This window comes from Sarcophilus harrisii, chromosome 5 (assembly GCF_902635505.1).
Source record: "Sarcophilus harrisii chromosome 5, mSarHar1.11, whole genome shotgun sequence".
In the NCBI taxonomy this organism is placed as follows: domain Eukaryota; kingdom Metazoa; phylum Chordata; class Mammalia; order Dasyuromorphia; family Dasyuridae; genus Sarcophilus; species Sarcophilus harrisii.
The window spans coordinates 70,295,363-70,321,529 of record NC_045430.1 but is presented as its reverse complement, the minus strand read 5'-3'; the positions used below and the strand labels follow the sequence as shown (position 1 = coordinate 70,321,529).

Genomic DNA, 26,167 nt, shown 5'->3' with positions numbered 1-26,167 from the left:
GCAATTAAAGAACTTTCCTGAGAGCATAAAGGTAGCAGATAGCAAGACTGAGATTTAAACCTGTGGCTTCTTGATTCCAGATTAAATGTTCGTTCCTTTAACCATTAAATATCTTTAGTATAGATTCTTGTTAACTTGGCAATGGCAAATATAGAAGTTGGAAGGGGTGGGGATGTGGCTACCCTGGGAATCCCCCAGGGCTTAGTATAATGCCTGTTTTATGCATTTTTTAATCAGATAAGGAGGGTTAGATAGAGACACACTGACTGCCTTCCCCCTTCTCCCCTCCCCCCCCCCCAAAAAAAAAAAAAACCTTTGGGTAATTGTTGGAGCCAGATCCTAAAAGTAGGAGTGATCTTAAATCAAGAATACAGGTGAATATATTATATTAGTTTAAACAATTGGGGGGAGGGATGAGGGATCAGGAGGTCAGATTCCAATAGAAACAGGGGCTACTTGTCTGCAGAGGCTGCACATGGATTCAAAGAACTATTTGTTTACATTATCTGTTGTATTTATATTCATTTTGTGAAGTATTTCCCAATTTAAAAAAATTTCCCAGTTATATTTTAATCTGGTTCTGTGGCACAGAGTTGTGGTTCCATGTACTTAATCCTCTGGAAGAATTGTTGGAGGAGAGCGTTGCAAAAGCAAAAATAGCCAAGTAACCTCTCTTCTCATTAAAGAAGGAGGATTTTAGGTTACCCACCAATCCATGAAGATGACAAAAGTTACCAAACTGGACTACAGAGGTAAGGATCTAAAAATACTGCAACAGATTAGGATAGGCTTGTTTTTTATAATAGCTTCTTAGTTTCAAAATACATGCAAAGATAGTTTTCAGCATTCAATTTTGCAAAACTTTTGTGTTCCATGTTTTTCTCCTTCCTCCCCTGGACAGCAAGTAATCCAATATAAGTTAAACATGTGCAATTCTAAACATATTTCCACATTTATGCTGCACAAGAAAAATCGGATCAAAAAGGGACAAATTTTGAACAAAACCATCACATCAAAAAAAAAAAGATGAAAATAACTGTTATGATCCGCATTCAGTCCCTATAGTCCTCTCTCTGAATACAAAATGTTCTCCACATCACAAGTCTGTTGGAATTGTCCTGAATCACCTCATTGTTGAGAAGAGCCAAGTCTTATCACAGTTGATTATCACTTAACTGTTGCTATGTACAGTGCTATGTACAGTGGGTACTACTAATTTCATTTAGCATCAGTTCATATAAGTTTCTCCAGGCCTTTCTGAAAATATCCTCAGGCTTGTCTTTATAAGGTATAAATACGTAATAACCCTACTTGAATTTTTAAAAATCAGTGCTTTAGTTGCAAAAGAATTGCTATTAAGACAGTACTGGAAAAGATTACTAAAAAGTCAACTACAGTTCTTAATCATTTTTTTTTTAATTGAAGCTTTGTATTTTCAAAACATGCAAGAAAAATTTTTCAACATTAACTCTTAACCTTGTGTTCTAATTTCCCACCCCTCTTCCCTCTACTCCCTCCCCTAGATGCCAAGTAATCCAATATATGTTAAATATGGTAAAAAAATATATATATATATATATATATATGTAAATCCAATATAGGCATACATATTTATATAATTATCTTGCTACACAAGAAAAAGTCAGATCAAAAAGGAAAAAAAAAGAGAAAATAAAATTCAAGCAAAAGGAGTGAAAATACTATGAATTCTTCATAAAATTATTGCAAGTTTTGTAGTATTTCTTGTCTCTTATTCCTTTAGCTTGTCTGACATATTAATATAATGGAAGGATTGAGTTTTTTCCTTCATTCTTCTTCACCACTAGTAACAATCTAATTGTCCTCATCATTTGTCGTTCCATTCCCAATTGCTTATTTGTAAATTTAATTCTTCTGAGAACCTTGGACTATGATTCACAGTTAAATGGCAACACTAGGAAGAATGTTATGAGAGGTGTGCTTTTGCAGTGCTCTTGGTATTGTTGAAAATACTATAGCTGTTAAAATATAATGCAGCTTTTTTTTTTTTTTTTTTTAAAGCCTCATCTCACTAGCTAATTCTAAACATAATTTATGTATGTTTTTGGCTTCTATGTGTCCCTCTTTTCTAAGGGGGGGAGGGGGGAAGGAAGCGGCAAGGGGGCTGATACATGCCCTTGAAAAGACCAAGCTCATTCTGTAGCTATTTAGATTTCTTTAAAAACCTTTCCTTTTTATTCCTCATGGCTATTAGCAGAAAGCTGGGTTAAAGTATATATAGTAGTTCCCTTTATCATACTTCTTACCTTTTGAGAAAGAGACAATACTTCCATCATCCTTAGTCTGTCAATTGTGTATGTAAGATAGATCTTAAGTAACTTGCACAGAGCCAAATGAAGATAGTATTTTGAGATCAGATTGAAACTCAAGGCTTCCTAATTCTTAGTGCAATACTTAATGCTCCTGAGAATTCATAAGTATTTTTTTGATTCTTCTTTCCATTTTATAGCTAATGTCCTTCATGAAATTCAGTCTTCCCTCAGAAATTGAACTCTATTCCCAAGTACCTTAAAAATGAGACCTTTCTCAAAGAAACTTACTGCAAAAATTCTTTTTTCCCCTATCCCATTTTTCTTTTTCCAATTTTAGCTTTTTGGTTTTGTTTATGCAAAAAAAAAAAAATTTGGAATCTTACATAATCAAAATTGTCTATTTCACTTCCAGTTAATCTATCTCTTGTCACAATCATTTTTAGATATGGCAGGTAATTTGTTCCATATTCCTCTAATTTATGATAATTGAAAAGTTTCCTTTATGGCCATCAATTTTCTAGTATTCTTACAATACTTTAGTCCATTTTATGTATAATAATTATTATCATTTATGAACAAGTGCTATGATTTGAGAGATCATATGTGTTTACTAGTTTTTGTTGTTGTTATTGTTTTTTTGTTTTGTTTTTGCTGAGGCAATTGGGGTTAAGTGACTTGCCCAGGATCACACAGCCAAGCAGTATTAAGTGCATGAGGCCAGATTTTCAACTCGAGGTCCTCTTGACTTCAGGTCTGGTGCTCTATCCACCATACCAACTAGCTGCTGCTTCTTTACTACTTTAAGAACTCTAACAGCCCAATTTTTGAACTGTTATATCACACTGCCTTAACTTTTGAAGAACTAATGCATCCTAATAATTTTTACAAGATAAAATGGCTTCTACCAGGCAATTTTGAAAATTCACAGTTCTAAATTCAGTAAATAGGAGATGTAGAACATTACTGAACACCTTTTCTTTTACTGTTAACAAGAGTTTGGTGGGGGGGAGAGTTAAGAATTTAGCAGAATAAGAAAACATGCTCTTTTCTGAGGGTCTCCTAATTGAAGGAGATAAACCAAGTATATATTACTTTGAACAAACCAAAGTAGTAAGTATAAAATAATATAGTGCAACATTGAATATATAAGTTGTGAAGAAAAGAAGCCTCATTGTGGGACACACAGAAGACCGATATCAGTTTGTTACTTTGGTGGAGTGTGCGTGTGTGTTTAAATCCCTTAAATGTGGGAAGGTATCTTTGGGTATTCTAAGGGCAATCACTTGGAAGAATTAAATTTAGGAACATAGCTTTAGAACTTGAGATTATCTTGAACAACTCCCTCATTTTTTTAGTTGATGAAATTGAAGTCCAAGGAGGTAGCTTGCCTGGAATCATTAGAAACAGTAAAATTACAAGTTACAAATAGGTAAATTAATGACATAATGAAAATTACTGGTATAATGAAGAAGTCCTAACAATTAGAACTAGCTGCAGTGAAAGTCTTTAGGCAAAGACTGATGACCACTGTGTTGAGGAGATGGATTTCAAGTAGTATTGAACTAGATGGGCCTATTAAGGTTATTCTGTCAAAACTTTGTGACTGCTTCCCAGTTGAAAATGAGTTAAGGTCTAAAGCTAAGAAACTTCAAAAAACTAAATAAACATAGTAGTTTTGACAACATATTCATTGGGCCAGATTCCTCTCTGCTTATTATCTTTCCTTTTTCTCTAACCACTTTTTTTTTTTTTTTAACATATCTCTTCATAATAAATTCATTCTATGTTAATGTTTTATGGAGAAGAGATATGATCCAGAAGTTTGCTTTTAAATAACATAGGTGCCTTACAGTATTAGCCCTATAAGAAGACTTAGACATTTTAGTGACCAATCTATAGTTACACAGAAGATTTGTGGCAAAACCAAGACTGGCCCAGTTCACTTAAGCCAAATGTGGTTAAATGTCCTAAACATTTTTTAGGTACAACTTCCATATAAAGTTATTCATCTTTTTTTTTTTTTTTTAATGAAACAAACATTATTAATATGATAGGTTTGTTTTAAATTGGTCATATAATGCTGTACGCTCTGATTATAAAATCATTGCTTGAAAATTAAAATGAATGTTTAATAATATGTAATATTTCTCAACATTAATTTTGGCAAGTACAAAAATAAACTGATTTATCCTCCACCTTCCAAAAAAACACCTTTAGCAGCAGAGAGCACGAAATCTAATCTGTTGAAATGGCATTGGCAAGATCATTTTTCTAGGTATTAAAAATGAGCAAAACCCAAACTTTTTTAAAATCATGTGATACTAAATGATTTAGCTTTCCTCCATCATGTAAAATGTTGCTTTAAAAAAATTATTTTAAAAAAAATATTCAGAATAAAAAAGTATAATTAAATAGGAGAAACATTGGTGTTACCTGTAATTGTTAGCATAATAGAAATAATATTTGGAGGAAAATATGCAAAACATTTGTCAATGGTTCTACACATCTGAAGACTTTTGTGATGAATTAATGGAAGAAGCAAAATCTTTGGCTTCAGGTCTAGATGGATGGATGGGTAGATGGATGCTTACTTAATTACAGGTGTAGTAATGTATATTGCATAGGTAATCGGTTTTTTCATCTTTGTCAAAGTCAGCATATCATTGTTAGGTGTTAATATAGCAAAAAAAGTTCAGATCTGTAAAAAGTAGTTAGAGTAAAACTTGATCATAATATGCCTCGTAATTTTGAGTCTAGGTCAAATACTATCCCATTTCACCAGTGTGTAGTGGTATTTTATATATATATATATATATATATACACACACACACACACACACACACACACACACACACACACACCCTATGTCATGGGTCATCAATTTAAGATTCCTGTGAGATGATTTTCAGGGATAATTTCATTTTCTTATTTCAGCTGGTGATTGGGGGGAAGGAGGGGAGAAGGAAGAACAGTGATAATTTTGTATGTGAAACTTTGGTTGCTTTTCTCACATAACCTCACCTCAGAGTGATCTCAGTCAAGGCTTTGCTAAGATTGTTGTGCATTTGGAAGGTTTTTATTTTATTTAAAATCTGGAAGCTATATGATGAGACCAAAAATAGGATCAATCATTAGTTATTTTTTGAAATATTGACCTTCCACAAGGGCTCAAAGTTTATAATTTGTATTACCACATTAAAAAAAAAAAGTGGTTTTTAAAATTTTGAGGTTATTAGTGTAGCTGAAGTTTTGTCTTTTATCTTAAGTAAAGAAAAGTTAAATTTTTAAAAAATGGTTTAAAAATATTATAAAATATACATGAATAGCAAGTTATTGTTTGTATATGCTTTTAAAACAAATGGATTTTTTATTTTATTTTAGATACTGAAGTGTATTGACTACAACCTTCCACCATGCGTGAATACAAGCTAGTTGTTCTTGGTTCGGGAGGTGTTGGGAAGTCTGCCTTGGTGAGTGTGGTTCTATTTGTATTAGAACAAATTGATTTTGAAACTGTCTTTTAAAGTTTAGGTATATATTTCTAGATGAATATTGTCTTTTTATATTTGTTTTTACTTTTAACATTACATTTTAAAGCTTAACAAAAGATGAATAGCAATTGCATTTCTCTAAATTCTTTTTCTGTTATAAGCAAATTCAGATTATATATATGATGAATATATGATCATATGTCATCTGAAACCTTCAGTTTCTCCATAATTGAGCTTCAAGTTCCTGATAGTAAGGGTAAGAAAGTTGGGAGTTGAAGTATCCTTATCATTTGTGATTAGTCTTTAAAATATTTGCATATATTTCACATGCTTTTGAGAAACTCGAAAGCAAGCTTTGCATCAAGGTAACATCGACTTTGGAAAACCAAGTGATCCAAAAATAAATGCCTAGGTATTTGATTTTATCATCACTCAAGAGAGTGGGAAGATGGTTTCTGGTAGTAATTAAGTTGTTAGTATGTACATTATATGGCTATTTATTCTACAACTTTTGAAAGTCTACAAATGAATTCATCTTTAATATGATATTTTTACTTAAGTGAAGCAGGAATATCCTAACAAATTACATAGAGTCATAGGTTTAGAAACGCCTCATCATATAGATAACAGAAACTGGGATTCATAAAGATTGTAACTTTCCCACGGTCACTTAGTGGATTCAAATGAGGTCCTCACAGACTGAATCCAGTGTCTCATGTTGGATCACACTGACTCATCCAAATCTGTTTCCTGACTTTGCAGTTAAGTACCACATATTATCTCTTTGCCCATTAAAGGCTGAAGTATTGACTGAGAAAAAGAGGTTTTTAAGATGATTTCATTCCTAGAAATAGCTTTTCTCTATCTCTTATTCTTTTCCCACCCCCATGTCCCCTGAAAAAACAAAAAACTACATATAAGTTAAAAAAAAAAAAAAAACCAACCTACTTTGGAAAGCTGTTTTCCAGGCTCAGTGAAAAGTGTTGATTTTAGGGTTAAGAGAACCTTAGTTTGAATCCCATCTCTGCCACTTAATATCTCTATGTTAAATATCTACCCAAATGCATTTTTTTGTCAATTTTTATTATTTCATAGATGCTAAGGCAATAAATACTCATATCTCTAGCTACATGATAAAGATCACAGTTTACACAGATTACTATTTTTGTTAGTCTCCTCTCCCATTTCATATAGTAGAATGGTATTTTAGGATAGGAACCATCCATTTTTGTCCCTCTATCTTGTCTTTTTCCACTTACCAAGCATTCAAGTAACTAATTGGTTGGATTTTTTTTTTTTTTTTACAGACTGTACAGTTTGTTCAAGGAATATTTGTTGAAAAATATGATCCAACGATAGAAGATTCATATAGAAAGGTAGGAAAAAGTTACTGCGTTTGATGAGACCTTCACAAAATTTTTCAAAATAATTTAGCTTTATACCTCAAAGCTAATACTTGATTCCAGTTTTGTTTAATATTTACAAAATATAGGCATGGCTAAGCAAAGTTAATTTGTAAAAGATGATTAGATGAACAAAGAACATTCTTTAATACTTGTTCTTGCTGAATAAGAGGGAGAAAAATTTTTCACTGGAATAAAATGTTTCTGTGGGAAGAGTTATCTTATGTTGAGTGAAGTACAGGAAATGTGTCAATTTCTTGTCTGGATATCTCAGGTACACATCTTTCTGACATTTCACTAAGCCTTTATATCCATTAAAAAAAAGAACAACAACAACCTGGTAAAGATACATGCCCACACTGAAAAGGGAAAATGGAGTTTCTACCTAGAAGAATATGAATACCTAGAAGAAATGATTAAAAATGATTTTTTTTTAAATGAGATTAAAGCTCTTAAAGAAAAAAGTAGGAGAATAAGTATATTAGAAGAGAAGGTAACTTTATCCAAGAATTGTATTCTCTGAAAGCAAGGAACATCAGAAAAACAGTGTCTTAAGACTAGTGGAGAGAAATCTGAAATATGTGAATACAAAAACTGACGGCCCTATCTCCATCTCACCCCCCCAAAAATGACCTTGAAATGCTCTTTTCCTCAATAAGGTATGTGTAAAGAAGAATATATAAATTTGGAGAGGGGAAGTGTGGTTATCAAAAGACCCTTAGTCTTATCTGAAATGAGTGAAGGAAAGTTTAGAAACCACACATATACCCCAATCCCAGCAGGAAAACAAACAGGAGTATGCTTGGTTAACACTGGGGGAGGGAATAGTCATATAAAACAAATTTCTTAATTATGAAGGGGGAAAGAAAGTTTAAAAAAAAAAAAAAAGCCAAGAATTGCTTCTCAATATACCTTAGATTATTTCTTATACAATTCAGGAATGGTCAAACATGTATCATGTGACTATAATAGGATATAATTTTAAAAAGAGGCAATTTCAGAACATTCTAAGATGAAACAAGTGAAGCAGGCAGGAACCAGGAGGAGGAAAAAAGAAAGAAGAATTGTGAATATAAAGAGAAATATATATATATATATATACACACACACACACACACACACACACAAAGAATAACAGTAATCCAAATGGCTGTGAACGATTAGTGCAGTGACTAGCCACATCTCCTGAGGATCTGTGATGAAGGTTACCTCCCTCCTGATTGAGGTGGCATAATAAGGTGCAGAAATGTGCATGCCCACTTTTTTTTTTTCCCCCCAGCTTGGCACTGATTATTTGTTTGGTCCCCCCATTCTTTTGGGGGGATTGAGTAGCAAAAACAGAAATAGAAAGGAAGCATAGACACATAGGACAGTTAGAAAAGTAACATGTAAGGTTTATTATGTATTTGTTTTTAAGGAAGTGGTATAAAATAGGAATTCATGATTCCATTTAGAAGGTTAGTGTTCTCTGTGTGTATGAAAATAACGTGTGGGAGAGGGGGTTGATTATTTTTCTAATTATATATTATATGTAAAGATAGTTTTCAACATTCATTTATGTAAGGTTTTCAGTTTTAGTTTTTTTTTTTTTCTACTTTCCCTCTCCTCTCCCCAGGACAGCAAACAATCTGGTATAGTTTACACATGTATAATCATTTCAAACATACTTCCATACTAGTATGTTGTGAAAGAAAAATCAGAACAAAAAGGAGAAAAAACCACAAGAAAGAAAAATAAAACAAAGTGGTGAAAATATGCTTCAATCTGCTTTCAGTCTCCATAATACTCTCTATGTGGATGGCATTTTCATAGGAATTGTCTTGGATCACTGTATTACTAAGAAGAATTATCTATGAGAGTTGATGATTATAATCTTGCTATGTACAATAGTCTTCCTGGTTCTGTTTACTTCACTTAGCAGTTCGTGTTAGTTTTTCCAGGCTTTTACATAATCGGTCTAGTCTGCTTATCATTTCTTATACAACAGTAGTATTACATTACATTCATGTACTACCACGACTTAATCAACCATTTCCCAATTGCTGAACATCCATTCAATTTCCAGTTCCTTACTACCACAAAAAGAGTTGCTACAAACATTTTTGCAGTGTGAATCCTTTCCCCTCTTTTATGATTTCTTTGGGATAAGTGAGAGTAGTGAAAGGGTATGCACAGTTTTATAGCCTTTGGGCATAGTTTCAAATTGCTCTTCAGAAAGATTAGATCAGTTCACAATTCTACTAACAATGCATTGCTGTCCAGTTTTCCATATCACCCCCAACTTTTATTATCTTTTCCTGCCATATTAATTGTTCTATTAGGTATTTTTAATTTGCATTTCTCTAATCAATAGTGATTTGAAGCATTTTTTTCATATGACTATAAATGCTTTTGTTTTGATTTTTTTAATGAAGTTTTTGGTTTTGTTTTTAAATGGAGGTTGGGTGTTCCCATTTTGCTGACTCCACAAAGACCAAAATATGACAGACCAGAAAGAATGTTAGCTGTTTTTAACCAGTAGTGGTGAGAAATAACTCATTTCTCACCACACTTGGCTATTATGTAATATAGCCAGCTTCTCTGAAATTTATTCATCAGTGTTTCCAGGCCTGCCTCACTTCTGCCTTTTTAGTATCTTCTAGTTTTTCCTGCTCTCCTTCAATAGATATGTCCTCCTATCTTCTTGCTCCCCATCCCCCAATTATTTTGCATTTCCTAAAATTGTCCCTTTCACATTTATGCATGTGTCTATACTCCATAGAATATAAACTCTTTGAGGTAAGGAATGATTTCATTTTGACTAGGACAATTGCTAGGTGATCAAAATCCCATTATCTTAACCAGTTGTAAACTGGCCAAGTTTGTCTGTACTACTTGGAAGATAACAATCCACTGTTAGCAGGAATTACCCATTTAACAATTTTGAAAAGCACCTAACAAAAAGGTACTTGATGAATTTTGTTGAAAAAATAAGTAAGTCAAGGAAATACTTAAAAGTTCCTCTTTGTTCCACAAATGCCACAGGACTTAAGGATACTTGAGGAAAAAGAGGAAGGGAGTGGTAGCTGTTAGGGTATATTGGATAACTGCTGTCCCCTGGCTGTCCCTTTTCTCCCAAAGATCTATCTTTGGAATAAGAAGGAAAATTCTTAAATATCTTGCTTGCAAAGAAAGGAAATTTTGTGAATAATCCATTAAAAATAAGAAATTATGAAATTTATGAAATAGCTTGTAGATTTAGAGCTGGGGCCTGTAAAGAAGGAGGAAACCAAAGCCCAGGATGTTCTGTGGTATTCCTCAGATTCTCTTGTACAAAATTTATTCATGAGTTTAAAATCACATTCAAAAATAAAGGAATATCTGGGGTAGCAACATGAACAGAATTAGATATGGGATGGTGACACTGCATTAGTGATTGAATGACCTCTTAAAATGAATTTACTTTTTTCCTTCTGATATTTAGGGAGATTTTCCCTTCAAGTATCACTACTACTTCAGAAACTCTAATAATGGTTAACCTGACTTGAATGTTAGATCTTTAAATTTATAAGTTCTCATAAATTAAACTGACAAATACAAAGTTATTATATAAAATAGCTAAAATGGGGTATAATTTCTATAAAAAGTGGATTGTTCTGTTTGTGGACTTCATGCTATATTAACAACTCATTGTTCGTAATTAGTGAAGAGTTGGAATTTTTGATCACCAGCAATTGTTTTCCTATATCTTCCTCTCCCCCTTGTTTTTAACTGCTTTTTAATTATAAATTTATAAACCGAGTTTTCACATGCTCACCCTAGAAAAAGGGTGAAGGGAAAAAGACATAATATGAAAAGGGAGAAAATACTGTATTTAATTATATATATATATTTTCCTTCCTCCCCTTCCCAGCTCCTTAAAAAATGCTCTAAATATGGTTCCTAACTATTCTAAATATAATGAGTAAACAAGGCTTTTGAAATTTAGCTAGAGTATTTCTATTAATTTCTGATTATCCCATCACCTTTCATCTATTTTGTAGATGCTTATATATGTGTGTATAGTGTTTATCCTGGTAGAATAGAGGTTCTTTGAGGATGGAGGACTGTTGGATTTGTTGTGTTTTGCACAGTAAGTGTTCAATAAATGTTTGAGTGACTGTTTTTGTTTTGTTTTATTTTTTAAAGCTTTACCATCATATGTATGGAAATAGTTTTTATATAAAACAGTTTTTGTTGTTTTTTTTTTCCTTTAACAGCAAGTTGAAGTAGATGCTCAACAATGCATGCTTGAAATCTTGGACACTGCAGGAACGGTATGGGGTTATTTGTTTTCAAACAAACTCATTTTGTCATTATTTGGGTGATTTTGTGCAGACATGTGATTTCATATTGGGAACTCCATATGGAAAAGTTACATAAAACCCAGTGTTTATAGTGACATTTTTATAGTAGCCATTAAAATAGTCAGATTTCTTAAATCAATCTTGGCATCGATATTTTAAAAAAGTTTTATTATTCCTGAATTTCTCATGTATCTCTTCCAGAAGCAGCATATAGTAATAGAGCATACATATAAGTAGGAAATAATCACAGGTGCCTTTTTGCATGTTAGCATATTTTCTTCATAGTATTTTGTAGTATTGATAGGACACTCTGTTTTTAAAACAAATTTTTAAAATTGTATTTTTAATTGATAAGAGTATATTTTACAACTCATTGAACAAAGACCTGGGGTTTGTATCACAATTCTGCTACTTTCTATCAGTTTCTTATCTGTACGAGAACTCCAAGTCTCTGTATGTCCTAAAACTATGAACCTGTTGGGAAGAGAAGTCTTGAATGATTGATTTATCTTTATTGTTAAAAATGATTAATGTAATGAAGAACTAGAAATTTGCTAGTGTGGTTGGAGATATTAGAGAAGAGTGGGTAAAAAGTACTGTATTTGGTATCAGTGGTCCTGTTTATCTGTCAAGTAGAGAGAAAATACTCAGACCATCTATATCACTTGTGCCTTTGACAGTTATAAGTACATATCTAAATAGACAATGTTTCATTAAAATTTTTATTTCTTTTGTATAAACTTGTACTTCTCTCTAAGTAAAATGGTAAGTTGGGGGGTGAGTTGGTGTCTAACAGCCCTTAGGTATAGTTTTTCTTGTACTTGGCACATACTAGGTGTCAGATGTTTGAGAAAAATTATCAGGTAACTTTAATCCTAATATTGTTATAGTTACATTTTTAAAAATATTTTTGGAGATATAGATATGTGGCTCCCCACCCCATTCTAATATTTTCCTAGTACCTGCTTAATTTCAACTGTATTATAAAGAAATGCTGCACAATATCACAATGTTAGTGATTAGTGAAGTTTTGTTGATAACTGGAGTTGTCAGATCAGTTATCAAGACAATATTATCTTTTACTGCTTTTCCCTTCCACTACAGGAACAATTTACAGCAATGAGAGATTTATACATGAAAAATGGACAAGGCTTTGCATTGGTCTACTCCATCACAGCACAGTCCACGTTTAATGATTTACAAGATCTTCGAGAACAGATACTTCGAGTTAAAGATACTGATGATGTAAGATGACTTCCAAATGTGTTATTTTAAAATCAAGTGTAAATTATTTTTAAAATGTGGAAGTGTTAAAAAGTATAATCGCTTAGTTTCTTATTTGCAAAGGATGTTAGCATTAGCATTTCTTAATGCTATTTCTTAAGAACATTATATTGCCTGATGTACTCTTGCCAGAAAAAAAAAAAGGATTTTTAGCAGATTCTGAGCAAAACCCAGCAAATATGTATCTTATTTTCTTTTAAGTGCAAATTTCAATGAATTTTTGTAGCACTCAAATCCTTTTTATAATCTGAAGCTGTAATTCAGTGTTTTAAAATAAAATTTAATTTCCTAACCTTTTTGATAATGACTATACAAGAAATCATAAAAATCTTTCACTTTGAGTTTTAAATTTCAAGTTAACAGTTTTTTCTTATAAAATTGATATGATATAAACTTGTGCATTATACATAGAGAGGAGTAAATCTTGATGTCTCCCCTTTCTGCAGCACATTTAAAAATACTGAAGGGTCCAGCTGTCACTGTGATGTCTTCTTGCACTTATTCCTTTCCCATGATAAAGATTTAGTTTAATTTAACAAATTAGAGGTCATCAGGTATGATTAGTATAGCTCTAGTCTTGAAGTCAAAAAGACGACTTCAGATCTTGCCTCTTCTTAGTTGTGTGATTCTGGGCAAGTCATCTAATCTCTCTGGGTTTTATTTTCTCATCTATAAATAGGAGAATCAGATGAGGTTAATATGTATATATGGCACTTTTTAGACATTAAAATACTATATAATTGCTAAATATTTTATTGTTATCTATAAAATGGGACATCTGATTCAGTGGCTTTTTAAGGTTCATTCCTGACCTAAATATATGATCTAGGAACCAATTTTTGGGTTTATTCGAAGTTTACTTTTATTTCCAAAGTTGACCAATATTTCACTACCTGAAAACCACCTGAAATTAAGTTTTCTATATGATAGTGTTTTTTTTAATACAAATTTTAATTTCCCTCATCTGAGTACTTTTACTTTTTTCTTAGCTTTGGTATCTTTTGAAAAAAATTATTTTTAGGAGTATTAAAAATGGCTTTAAAAATAGTATGACCCAAAATTTAGGAGTTTAAAATGATTGGTTCCGTTAAGTGCTATAGACTTTACAGTGAATGTTTTGTTTAGGTTATCAAGACAGAAAGATAGTGAATTAACTCAAAAGTATGGGAAATCAGCCTTAGATTAACTTTTGGAATCTATTTGCTTAAAATCTTACTTCCGTTTACATTGAAGAATTTTCTGTTTTGTCTGATGCTGTTGCATGAAGAATGTTAGACTTGCAGAAGACCTGTGTTTGATTCCCAACTCTGCAAGATCAAGGCCAGATTCTCTAAGTTTATCATAGTGGTGGCCTTGGAGTCAAGAAAGCTTCTCTTTCTCATATACTTAACCTTGGACAAATTTGTCTCAGTTTTGCCTCAATTTCCTCATCTGTAAAATGAACTGGAAAAGGAAGTGGCAAATCACTTCATTATCTTTACCAAGAAAAGTCCAAATGGGATCAAGCAAGACTGAAATACCTGAACAAGAACAAAATATTTCATAAGGTGGTTGAGGAGATCTCAAGTATAAGCATTTTATAAACTTCAAAAAGCACTACATATAAAATTCTGTTATTGTATGTTAGCATCGATTTAGTTTTGATGTGTTTTCCTGAAATGATTCAGGAATTGTTTCCCTCTTAAAGCACCTAGTTAGTTTTTGATTAATTCATTTTTCTACATAAATCAATTATTGGATGTTAAAGTTACATATAAGAACAGTTCTTGTTTCCCCAGAAATATGATTTGTTTTCAGATTATCACACCATTATTTTTTGGTTTTTTCACATCTCTGTACATCAAATAATTAATGACCTCTAGGACAAAAACAAATTTAACATTAACTTTGTTCTTATTGAAAATTTACCTGGGAGGCAGCTAGGTGGCCCAGTAGATAGAACATGAGCCCTGAAGTCAGGAGGACCGAAGTTCAAATTTGACCTCACACACTTAACACTCGTAGCTGTGTGACCCTGAGCAAGTCACTTAACCCCAATTGCCTCAGCCAAAAAAAAAAAAAAAGATTGTAGAAAATTTATCTGGTACTACCCAGCAGTCTTTTGCAATAATTCAGGCATAGGGTGATATGTGAGATTTGGACCCTAGTGCTTCCATTGTCAGAGGAGTATATAAGAAATGTTAGGGGGTGAGAAGGCAGAAACAGCAGAACTTGGTAAATGATTAAATGTGGAAGGTGAAAGCGAGGTGACTAGAATGATATTTTGGCTGCAAGTCTAAGTAAGTTGGAGATTTATGTCGCCTTGGGTAAAATAGGGAAAAGGAAAGGGTTTGGATAGGGAAGATGCTGAGTTCATTTTGAGGTATGTTGAGTTCAACATGCCTGTGAAATAACAGATTTAAGACTTTCCATTAGGCAACAGAAACATTAGGCAAATTGATTTCATAGTCATCTATATGGATAGATAATTTCATCCATGGAAGTCAGTGAGATACCTGAAGTTAAGTGATCTTTGTGCTGTTTTGTGAGACAGCTATTGGCTAAAAATGCTGTGTTGTATGTTGAAGTTAGAGATTGAGCATTTGTTAGGTTGGAGTATTTGGTCACTAACACATGAACATTGAACCTCTAAATATGACATGGGTATTTGGAGGTGGTGAGGAAGTCCTGACCAATTTTAGTCATCTGGGCAGTAGTAGCATTGGCAGACGATTGTCACAAGGATAGTTGGAAGACTGAAAGAGGAAAGATTGTGGAGAATTCACAGTAGTGTTGCTAGAGAATCTAGAATACAAAATTATATGCGCTTCTAGTTGAGAAAGCATAGTTTCTGTTTTCAAGAAGGTGATTAAGGGAGGTGACATTTTTAGAGAAAAGTTAAACCAAGGAGGCAAGAGTGTTTTGAAACAGTCGACCTATATAAAGGAGTCTAAGGATACAGAAGGATTTCTAAAGGCACACAAGAAGGAATTGGGAGAGAGAAGTACTGAATTAGAGTGGGGGCTGAGAAGTAGATCTGATTAGGAAGAAGGGCTCAGTAAAAATTAATAAAATAAGTAACTTTGTACCTAATATAGTGAGACCAATCAAGTGGGAGTAGTAGAAAGAATTGTTCATTCAGCAAACTTAAACAGGAACTAGGATGATTAACTTTGAACCATAAATAGAATGTTGATTTTTCACTACCAGCTCTCCTAAACATACTGGTTTAGTATATTTTCATTTTTAATGGGAGACTATTCAACAAGCCCACCCCTTTCATTTCTAAGTCATATCTAATTTTTATTTGATTTGTCCAACTTGCTGAACATTGAATAAGCTTTTGGAAATAATCTTTGAATTTTATCCTAAAAGACTGCTAGACTTAAGATTTTTGAATTATGGTTTCATGCAGCCTAATCTTTTCCATCTCAAACTACTTTTGAGACTTGAGTGGTTTTTTTTCCCTACTATTGTTTTGAATTTGAATCTTCTCTTTAAATGACTATTCCAAAATGATTTGTTCTTAATATCTTGGGTTCTCTATTCCAGAATAATTTCTAAATTTTATCGCAACTAGTTGTCATAAAAACAGATTGCTGGGGATAGGGAGGTGGGGAAGATACGTAATTGTGAATTTACAAGGATTTTGTTGCAAAAGAAAATTTCAAGTCATTTGCTGAGGATTTTGAATGCGTTTCTTTTTTCAAAGAAAGGATGTAAATTATAGTTAGGTTTCTAAGGCAGTACACAAGTCTGTTTAATCCATGAAGCAGTTGAACTTAAAGGCCCTATAGTTCAGGAGGAAGTAGTATCCTCCCTTCTTTGGGCACAGAACAGGATTAAGAGGAAGAGGGATTTCCTTCTTTTTCTGGGCACAGGGCCAGTCAAAGAAAAAAATTTTAAGTATTTTTTGAAAAAATCTGCTTCCAAAACTTGTAACCTTTGAGGAGACCAACCTTTGTGGGGAAAGGGCATACCATATATACCTACCCCAAAGCTGGCCAACTGCTTTGATGTGCATATAAGCCAAAGAACTCTGGAAACAACACCTCTTTGCCCTCTCACCATCAAAAGGAAGTCCCTCATCCCCACCAAAACCGTGTGCCACCCTCAGGCAGCAGCTAGCCTCGCTGAAATACTAAGGTGCATCCCAAGGGGGAAACAGGAAGGAGGTAGTATTTACCAGGAGGGTTAAACAACTTACCTACCCTGAGAGGTTGGGTGAAAATAGCCTTTTTTGCTCCAAAGCCCAAGAAGTATCTGCACTGACCATACAATCAGCCTTGTTTCTCTTCTCAACTCTTGGAACTCTCATTGAGGGGGATGTCACAGTTACTAAAGACCTGGCAGAGAAAGTTCTTATCACCAAAGCCCTTGGCACTGTCATAGTTTGTCATCAGAAACCAATATAGTTAACAGATTGCTCTCTATCTCTATACCTAGGACGGTGGGGTTTGTCTGTCTGACTTGCAGTTAGAAACTATTTTGTCTCCCTGTATTAGAAAATAAACTACTTGAAAGATGATGCCAGTTAATCCAAATTAGTATTTTTTAAAGCAATGTGAGAGCATACACTTTTATATTTGATGAATTTGTAAAAGGAGGATTCAATAAGCAGAAGAGTAATCAAATGTAGGCATCTTGACCCCAGAATTAGTTGAAGATCCTACTTTTTAGCGTTTCCTCCTTTCTTCCATTCCTAAACCTAGGTTATCTAGAAGCTATATCCTCACATATGAAGTGGTTCCCACTCATAGCAAAACTAACAAAAAGTGCCAGCAATGGGGAAAGGCAAATCAGATGTTTTTAAATGGTATGCTTACATTGTATTAGAGATATAGTTTAATAACTATATCTGACAGGCACTTCTGGAAGGGGAGTTGAAATGAGTGGGTTTTTTCCTATCATTTTACTAAACATAATCCCCATGAATTTTTTTTTTTTACTAGATTATAAATATATATTTTAAGTGCACATGAGTTTAATAGCACACAATAATCCTAAATCTTCCTTCAGGCATAAGGATGAATGAACTAGTACTCTGAATCTTCTTAAAGTATAGTTCTGATGCAGATAATGTCTTTTGCTGTAGCCAAATTTGTTCTTGTATGGGAGGGAAAAGGGTAATTGCCATAATCTTGTTGAGATTGATTATTTTCATTTTAACTGTCCTACAAAACCATGGAGCAGCATAGCAGGAAAATTGACAAAAAATACTAGTGTTTTTATCTTAAGAGAGTTAACATGTTTTATGATGTCAGATTTTTAGTTTACATTAAATCCAAATTAAATCAACTTCTAAAATATGCTAAATGATACGGTATGGTGGAAATAACTCGGAATTTGGTCATGACACCTGAGTTTGATTTCCAGTTGTATTATTTGTGTGCTGTCAAGGAAGTCCTTTCATGTTTGGTACTAGTTTCCTCATCTATAAAGTGAAAGGCATTGGACAAAATTAATCTCTAGGTGCTTCTTAACTCCAAATGCTACAATCTTATATCAGTAATGAAAATGTTAAGAGGAGTAGTTGATTTAGAGACGTAGTTTTTCAAAACTTATGTTTAAAAGCTTAGACATGGTTTGAAATCTTCATTCCTTTGATATTTGTTGGGGTCCATTTGACAAATCTCTCAAAAATGACTTTTTAGGTGCCAATGATTCTTGTTGGTAATAAGTGTGACTTGGAAGATGAAAGAGTCGTAGGTAAAGAGCAAGGACAGAACCTAGCAAGACAATGGAACAACTGTGCATTCTTAGAATCTTCCGCTAAATCAAAGATAAACGTTAATGAGGTAAGATTAATGTCTATATTTTTGAAAATCTTAACATAAGGGGGGATGGGGGTGGGAATATGCCATAAAATACCAGGAAAAGTTTTAGAGATTTTTTTTGGATTGTTTCCTCAAACTTCAGTAATTTCAATGATCAGTGATATGTTGGTATGAATACTTCCTCTGCCAATTCTTCATATTGCAAATTAAGATTAAAAAACATCCCTATGGGATCTTCTCTTTACTTAGCCAGATTTATCTTCTAGCAACCTACAGACTTTCCTGATCTAATAGAGATCGAGTTTTCATGGCATAGCCTGTGGGAATAGAAGTATCAAGGGAGGAAAATTTCTTCTCTCAGATATCTCTAAAAAGAGACCATAAATATTTCCCTGGAATGCCAGATCTATGTGCGTGCTAGGCAACATCCTAGTTGAAATGGATGTCTTAGAGCAATCAGATAAATTTGGCTGCTATAATACATTCATATTAAGTAAGTGTATGTTTGCTTTCTTGGTGAACAACCATGCATTATTTTCATTTTTATTTATTAACTGAATCACATTTATATTTGCAGATCTTTTATGACCTAGTACGGCAAATTAACAGAAAAACTCCAGTGCCTGGGAAGGCACGTAAAAAGTCTTCATGTCAATTGCTTTAATATACAGATGCATTGTAGCTCTGAGCCAGGTATGTCTAATAGATACTTCTTTTATCTTTCACCTTTAGTTTCTTAAATTACTGTTACATGGAGAACCTAAGTAAAAGATTTTTTTTTAACCTCAAAAAGAATAATTATTAGATTAGTATGGTATTTCAGTAACAGAGCAAAACAAGAAGTCATATCTAGCAAAAGGTAAGGATGCATAAGTTGATCTTCCAGATAGCTGAAGTTTACACATTCAAACACCAAAAGTTTTACTAGAAATATTTCTAAAAGTTATTATTCTATATTTGCTTGATTTTTTTAGATAGAAAATTGCTTGTGTAATATATTTGTGATTCTGGGTTATCATCACCATTGCCAGTTATGTTATTGATATTCTATTGGAATTTGTAAAGCTGCTATTAATGAGCTAGTTACATGCATTTGGATAATTCCATGGCTAATTGTACTTTTTAGGGAAAACAGCCTTTATTTAAATATTGTCATGTAATTTCACATTCTTTGATAATTTTTTAAAATGTATTTTGCTGTGTCCTTACTGTTTGACATAAATTAATTTTTAAGATTATGTTTAACATATAAACTCCAGCCTTAAATTATGAAATATTGGACACTCTGCCTGTGATATCAGAATAGAGCTGAAATGGAGAACTTCATCTTACAGATGAGGAAGTTAAGTCTGTCTCAGTCTGTAATGACTTAGCCAGGTCTTCTCAGTACACCAATGCTTATGGTTTCAAGTAAGAGGGTGGATTAGACAATAAAGCAGTGGAAAAATTGCTCCCAACTGTGTGTGTCCAATCCACAAATAGATATCCAAGTACAAAGAAAAAATTTTAAAGGGTAGCATTCTTATACTTGCGGGGCAGAAATCTTGTTAGTTACTCCCTTAATATGATTCTTAATGTTTTAAATTTTTCTCAAGATGTTTTCAGATCATGTCTTAATTCTTTCAGGTCTGAAGAACTGTTGCCCAATTCAACAGTGCCAGCAGCATTCCAACTTTAATTAAATCTACCAACATCTTAAACGGACTTTCCTGTGGTGGTACCCTTTAAGAAGTGGATGAAAGCTACTATTATCAGTTTGCACATTCTAATCACTTTGCAGTGTCATGAGAGATTTTTACTTATAGTAGTCTGAGTATGCAACTGGTAAAACCAGAGGCTACATCCAGTATTATTGCTAAGAGACATTGTTCATCCACCAATGTTGTACATTATGAAAATGTTGTACTGTATACTTTAACATGCCCCATGCTTTCTATTGGAGAGTACAATAATGTAAATTCTAAAAGCACCACTATTTTAGCATAATAAAAGAAAGTCCAAAGAGCTCCTATATAGACTACTCCAGATAACTTTGCTTCTTTGATATTTGTAGCTTATTGTAATTTTTTTTTTTAAAGAAATACAAGGTCATCATCATTGTACAAAAGCGCTTTGATTAACACAGCTATATAGTTTTTTTAATTTTTTGAAAAACCTGTGGAGACAGTGATCTTGTCTTTAAAAATAAGATAGTCCTCTCAGTATAATGTCTTAGATAAAAGACGTTGCCTTTAATATCTGTTGGGAAGGAAATGTCCAGACTTTTCAATCTTTTATTGTATGTTTCCTTTTTGTTTACATAGGGAACAATGTTTATAGTTGTGTGTACAGTGGGGGTCTACAACAAGAAGTGTATATTTTCAGATAATTTTTTAATGATTTAACAATTTTGTAAATCATTTCCAGGCTTCTGCAGCTGTAGATTCTCACTGTGAATCCCTTGCTTGCTCATGCATAAGTGTATTTGCAATACCAAATATGCAGGTTTAGTACTTTTGCCTGTTAGTGATTGTTTCACATGTGTAACGTTTTGGTTGAGATGTTAAATGGTGGAAGAGTACTGTGGATGTGAATGTGGGAAGTATTTTTAATCATGTGTAATTGGTCACAGGGCCTAAGTTGCAGTAACTAACTTTTTGCTGATTTATTTAACAATGCCTTGTTGCTTTGTATGCATTTAACGTTTGGGTGTAAAGATCGTGTGTATATCCAACAGGGAGCCACAGTATTTAAATTGACCAACCTAATGTTACAACTACTTTGAGGTGGCCAAATGTAAACTAAAAGCCTTAATTAAAGTGGTGCAATTTTGTATAACTTAGCATCAGTAGTTCAATAAATTTGGATTGCCATGCAAGGGCTTGCATTATAATTATCTGCCACTTGAATGTTTTGTGTAATGTTTTAACAGTGCTAGTAAATAAATATGGGTTTAACTTTTTTAAATGTAATGGGTGCATTCTGCACAGTGTGGTTTCATAATTTACCATTTGGGCAAGCCAAGTTCTCAATAATGGCAGGAATGAAAGATGTCATATTTTGCTTAGTATTATTTTAATATTCACATAGCCACCTTTAAATCTTTTCCTGGAAAAGCATTTTGTAACTTGATCAATATCACTTATGAACATTTTTTGGTAATGTTTGGCAGTTCTTTTGGAGAGTATGGGTAGGCGGTTACAAATAATTTGACACGTTATTTTATAGTTTTTATATAGGATGAAATTATACTTAGCATATCATGGTTATAAATGTTTTTGAATGAAGTAGAATTATGTACTACTTTCTTTTAAGATGGAAACAAGATTTGTTTTTGTCTTGAAGATACACTGTAATTTGTTGCCCATTTGTGAAAAGTTCTGCCAATTGAGTTTTCATAGCAATCAACTGTATAAGAATATCAACTTTTAATAGGAGTAATGCTCTGATTTAGGCATAGCCTCCAGATCTGTACTATTGGAATAGAACATTGTAAGATGTTTTCATAGCTTAACTTTGAGGATATCATGGATCATAGAGTAAGTGTTAGAATGTTTTTTAGCAGTCATCCCATCCAATCTTCTCATTTTTATAGGTGGAGCAACTGGAGTCCAGAGAAGTTCCTCTCACCTGTCCACTATCACCCAAGTGATAGTAATGAGGGGAAAGGTGAAATTTGATCTCAGGATTTCTGTCTACTGTATTGTTTCCTTATAGTCCAAGAATGAGCACCATGTAAACATTCTACAACCAAAGGTTTTCATTTGGTTTAAGAAATATGTGATCTGCTCAAATAAAAGTAGGATCATATCAGTCACTTGGGACAAGTTGAGAAGATGAAATTTAAAAGTGCTAACTAGGAGAATAATAGTTCTATATTTCATAATAGATGTATTCCAAATGAGCCCAAGTAATACAGCCTCTCAGGTTTCCTTATCTGTTTAAAATAGGGTTGTTTAGAGCATGTGATATCTCAGGTCCCTTTTTTCTAACCTAAGCCTACTATTAAGATAAGTGAATAATACTGTAATTAATTTATTTGGGGGGAGAGGGGTGCCTTAACCACACAAGAAAAAATTTCCAATACTGGAAAGTTTAAAAAGCAAAGGCTTTTTTTTTTTTTTTTTTTAATTCATTGTTGAACTGATTTTACATGTTAATTCCTCTGCAATTTTGTTAGAGGCACTATAGTGAGATTTTAGCAAGGTTTTTTGGGTTTTTTTTTTTTTTTTTTTTTTTTTTAATAGAAGCTAAGTCTTAAAAGAATTTGTCTCATGGAAAAGGTTTAGTTAACATTATTGAAGATGGAGTTATATTTTAGTTGTTAAATAAAATCATCTGTGAATATTTTTACAGGCCTGAATTTTAGAATTACTCAAATGTAACCTATCACTGTTAAAGAAAAGCACTTCATCAAATTGCTTAAGTAGAAAAAAACCTGTTGCATACTCCAGAAACTTTTTTTTAAGTGCTAATAGTAATACTTCTGTGGTTTCACAAAAAGCACTGTTCTTTTCTGTTCAAAAGCACAGTAACTGAAGCTTAAGAATACAAATAATTATTTTGAGATGGCACCTCCTAGTAATGGTTAAAATATTTGTCTTTTAGCTAGGAAAAAAAAATTATCAATATAAATTCCTGTTTAGCTCCCTAAGGACATTTGGAGTAACTTCAATTTTTAGGAGAAAATATTTTACTCGAAAGTGTTTTTTTAATTGTATATAATAGTAAAATTTGTAAGTTTTGCTTTTTGTTATTAGGACAAAGTAGTTACTTTAACTGATATGAGCTTTTAAAAGAATCTTGATTTTTTAAAAATTCTTTACTTAGAGGAATTCTCCAGTCTTTAGATGTGACAAAGGTGTCTTTTTAATGCTCAGATTTTATTTTAATTGTTTTAAATTGAATTTTCTGATTTTTTTTCTTGCCTCACCTTTTTTTAAATATTGAAAATATAAAAAAGATTTTAACTTTTTCTGTTAGCAAGTTTTCAACTGTTTTATGTTTGTGTAATAACAAAAACAAGTCATGTTTTCATCAAACCAGATTACAGTATCAGAGTTAATTCTAAAATCTTCATCCAGTTATAAAAGTTGTTTTTGTAGATTTTTTTTTTTTTTTAATCTTAGTTCCAAATTGCATTGGTCTCATTTCTGTTAGCCACCACTGAGACAAGATTCTCCTAACCCCACTAGTTCCCTTGATACCTTTTCCAGAACAGATCACACTGCCTTAATATTGCCTAACTCAGTGGTCATTGAGGGAGAGATGTTTTACTTTTTGATTTGCATTGACACTTACAGCTCAAATTTATCACTAATTCCAGATCTTATTTGCAGTTATCTCTAGGTCCCTTGGGGACATTATTTTTCCTCAGTAAGTTCATTGCATGGTCCATTCGTACATATTTATTTAGGTTATGTTTGTATGGCTTTTTAGAAAACATTTCCATATGAAATGTTGGAAGAGAAAAATCAGAACAAAAAGGAAAAAACACCCCCCAAAAATGTGGAAAATAGTATGTACACATTGGTCCATATTCAATCTCCATAGTTCTCTCTTTGAACGCAGATGTTTTCTATCCAGTTTATTGGCGTTTCCTTAGGTCACCGAGTTGCTGAGAAGAACCAAGTGTGTCATAGTTGATCATAGTCTTGCTGCTGTGTACAGTGATTTCTTGGTTCTACTTGCTTCACTCAGCATTAGTTTATATAACTGTTTCCAGGCTTTTCTAAAACCAGCCTGTTCATTTCTTATTAAATAATAATATAATACATTACTTTCATATACTATAAGTTATTCAGCTATTCTCCAATTGATGGTCATCCATTTAATTTCTGGTTATTTCAGCCACAAAAAGAGCTGCTAGAAATGTTCTTATGATTTTTTTCAGCATATATACAATAGCCCCTTGAATACTCCTTTACTTTACATTCCTCTATCTACCTGATCCCTATTATCCATTTCATCGTTATCACCTTAGATACACAGAAATGATCATACCAGCACACACAAGTATTCTACTGCCATATTTATAAATTCTAAAATACCCTTTTCTAATGACATTTTTTTTATGTTATCTCTGCCTTACGGTTTCTTTATCCTCAATTGGACCGCTATTTCCCCTATCCTTCATTTCCTTTCCTAGATGTCATAGTTGCAGCCTGTTCTCTATTTCCTATATTGGTATTTTTTTGTTGTCTGGTTGTTTGTCATAGATGACTTGCTCCATTTGGGGTTTTCTTGACAAAGATACTCGAACGTTTGTGATTTCCTTTTCTAGCTCATTTTACTGATGAGGAAGCTAAAGTAAATAGGGTTAAGTAATTTGATGAGGGTCACACAACCACTAAATGTCTGAGATTTTATTTGAAGTCAAGATGATGTCTTCTTGACTTCCATCTTAGCACTCTTAACCATCTAGCTGGCCCAAATCTTTGTATTTACCATTTGTGAATCAACTTGTTCCTACATTATAATTCACTCCTATTCCTTTAATTTGTCACATTTCCAATGTCCAGTTCTCCTACATGAAGAAAAGCAACATAACTCTCTCTCTTATATGTGCACTTGATCTCATCACCCCTCAACTTCTCCAACAAATTGCCCCATCATACTTGGTCATCTTAAGTTTCTGGCTATTGGCTCCTTGCCTGATGGCTACTTGCTAGCCTACATTTTTTAAAAACCCTTGAGGGGAGAGAGAAATTTGGGTGAGGTGTCTTGCCTAGAGTCACATAGGTTAGTAGTAAGTATCTAGAGCCACATTTGAACTCAGTGAAACTGTCCTGGAGTCAGGAGGAACAATCTACTGTATCACCTAACTACACATATACATAACCCTGCCTTTAAAAATCAACAACATACACTTGCTCTGACCACCTACAAATCACTGTTGTCCTGTGTCTCTTCCCCTGATCTTAAGAAAGACACCTGTAGTTCATCCCTCTTCTTCCTTTATTGGCCTTTCTTCATTTTTTCTGTAGCTTTTAATACCGACTGAAACTGCTGTCTCAGAAGTTGTCACTCTTAAGTTTGGTTCTAATGGTCCTTTCTCCATTCTAATCCTTCATTTGCATGTCACATGTCACCTACTTCCATCTGATAAACCTCTCAGATTTTTTTTTTTTTTTTTTTTTTTTTTTGGCTAGTTCTTCATACATAGACTCTGGATATCTCTTCAGACTCTGTCAAGATGCCCTTTTCTTTTCATTTGAGTACTAAGTTGGTGATCTTGTGTTCCTGTGGGTTCAATTTTTAGCTCTATTCTTCTCCCTGCTGCTTTTTTTCCCCTACTCAAGTCATTCTCCATATAGCTTCTAAAATAATTTTTTTTAAGACAGATTTGACCATGTTGCTGCCATCAAATATCCACTGTGACTTCCTCTGTTGCATTTAGGTTTTAAGTGCAAATTTAGCAAGGTTGGCATTTAAAGCCTTCCACAGTCTGGCTCTAACATGTTCCTTCAAGCTTTGCATGCACATGTGTGTTTTGTTTTTTTTTTTTCCCTCCCCAAACCACCTGTTTCATTATGTATATTTACCTCGTGGTATGTATACTCAGACTTGCCCCTTGTAGGTCCTTAATTAAAATTTATTGAATTTAAATGTTCTTAGGTTTCCTTAAACAATGCCAA

The 26,167-nt window shown here is 33.1% G+C and overlaps 1 protein-coding gene across 1 annotated transcript in view; it reads left to right on the top strand.

Moving 5' to 3' along the window:
- Positions 1 to 21,502, top strand: part of RAP1B (RAP1B, member of RAS oncogene family) — a 48,031-nt gene extending 26,529 nt beyond the window's left edge. Inside the window, exons 2-8 of the mRNA XM_031940744.1 lie at positions 5,674 to 5,762; positions 7,091 to 7,159; positions 11,425 to 11,481; positions 12,616 to 12,756; positions 18,429 to 18,572; positions 19,129 to 19,244; positions 20,178 to 21,502. Of these exons, the coding sequence (XP_031796604.1) occupies positions 5,706 to 5,762; positions 7,091 to 7,159; positions 11,425 to 11,481; positions 12,616 to 12,756; positions 18,429 to 18,572; positions 19,129 to 19,215 (555 nt within the window). The 5' untranslated portion in view covers positions 5,674 to 5,705 and the 3' untranslated portion in view covers positions 19,216 to 19,244; positions 20,178 to 21,502. The remainder of the gene's footprint in view (positions 1 to 5,673; positions 5,763 to 7,090; positions 7,160 to 11,424; positions 11,482 to 12,615; positions 12,757 to 18,428; positions 18,573 to 19,128; positions 19,245 to 20,177) is intronic.
- Positions 21,503 to 26,167: the final 4,665 nt, after the last annotated feature.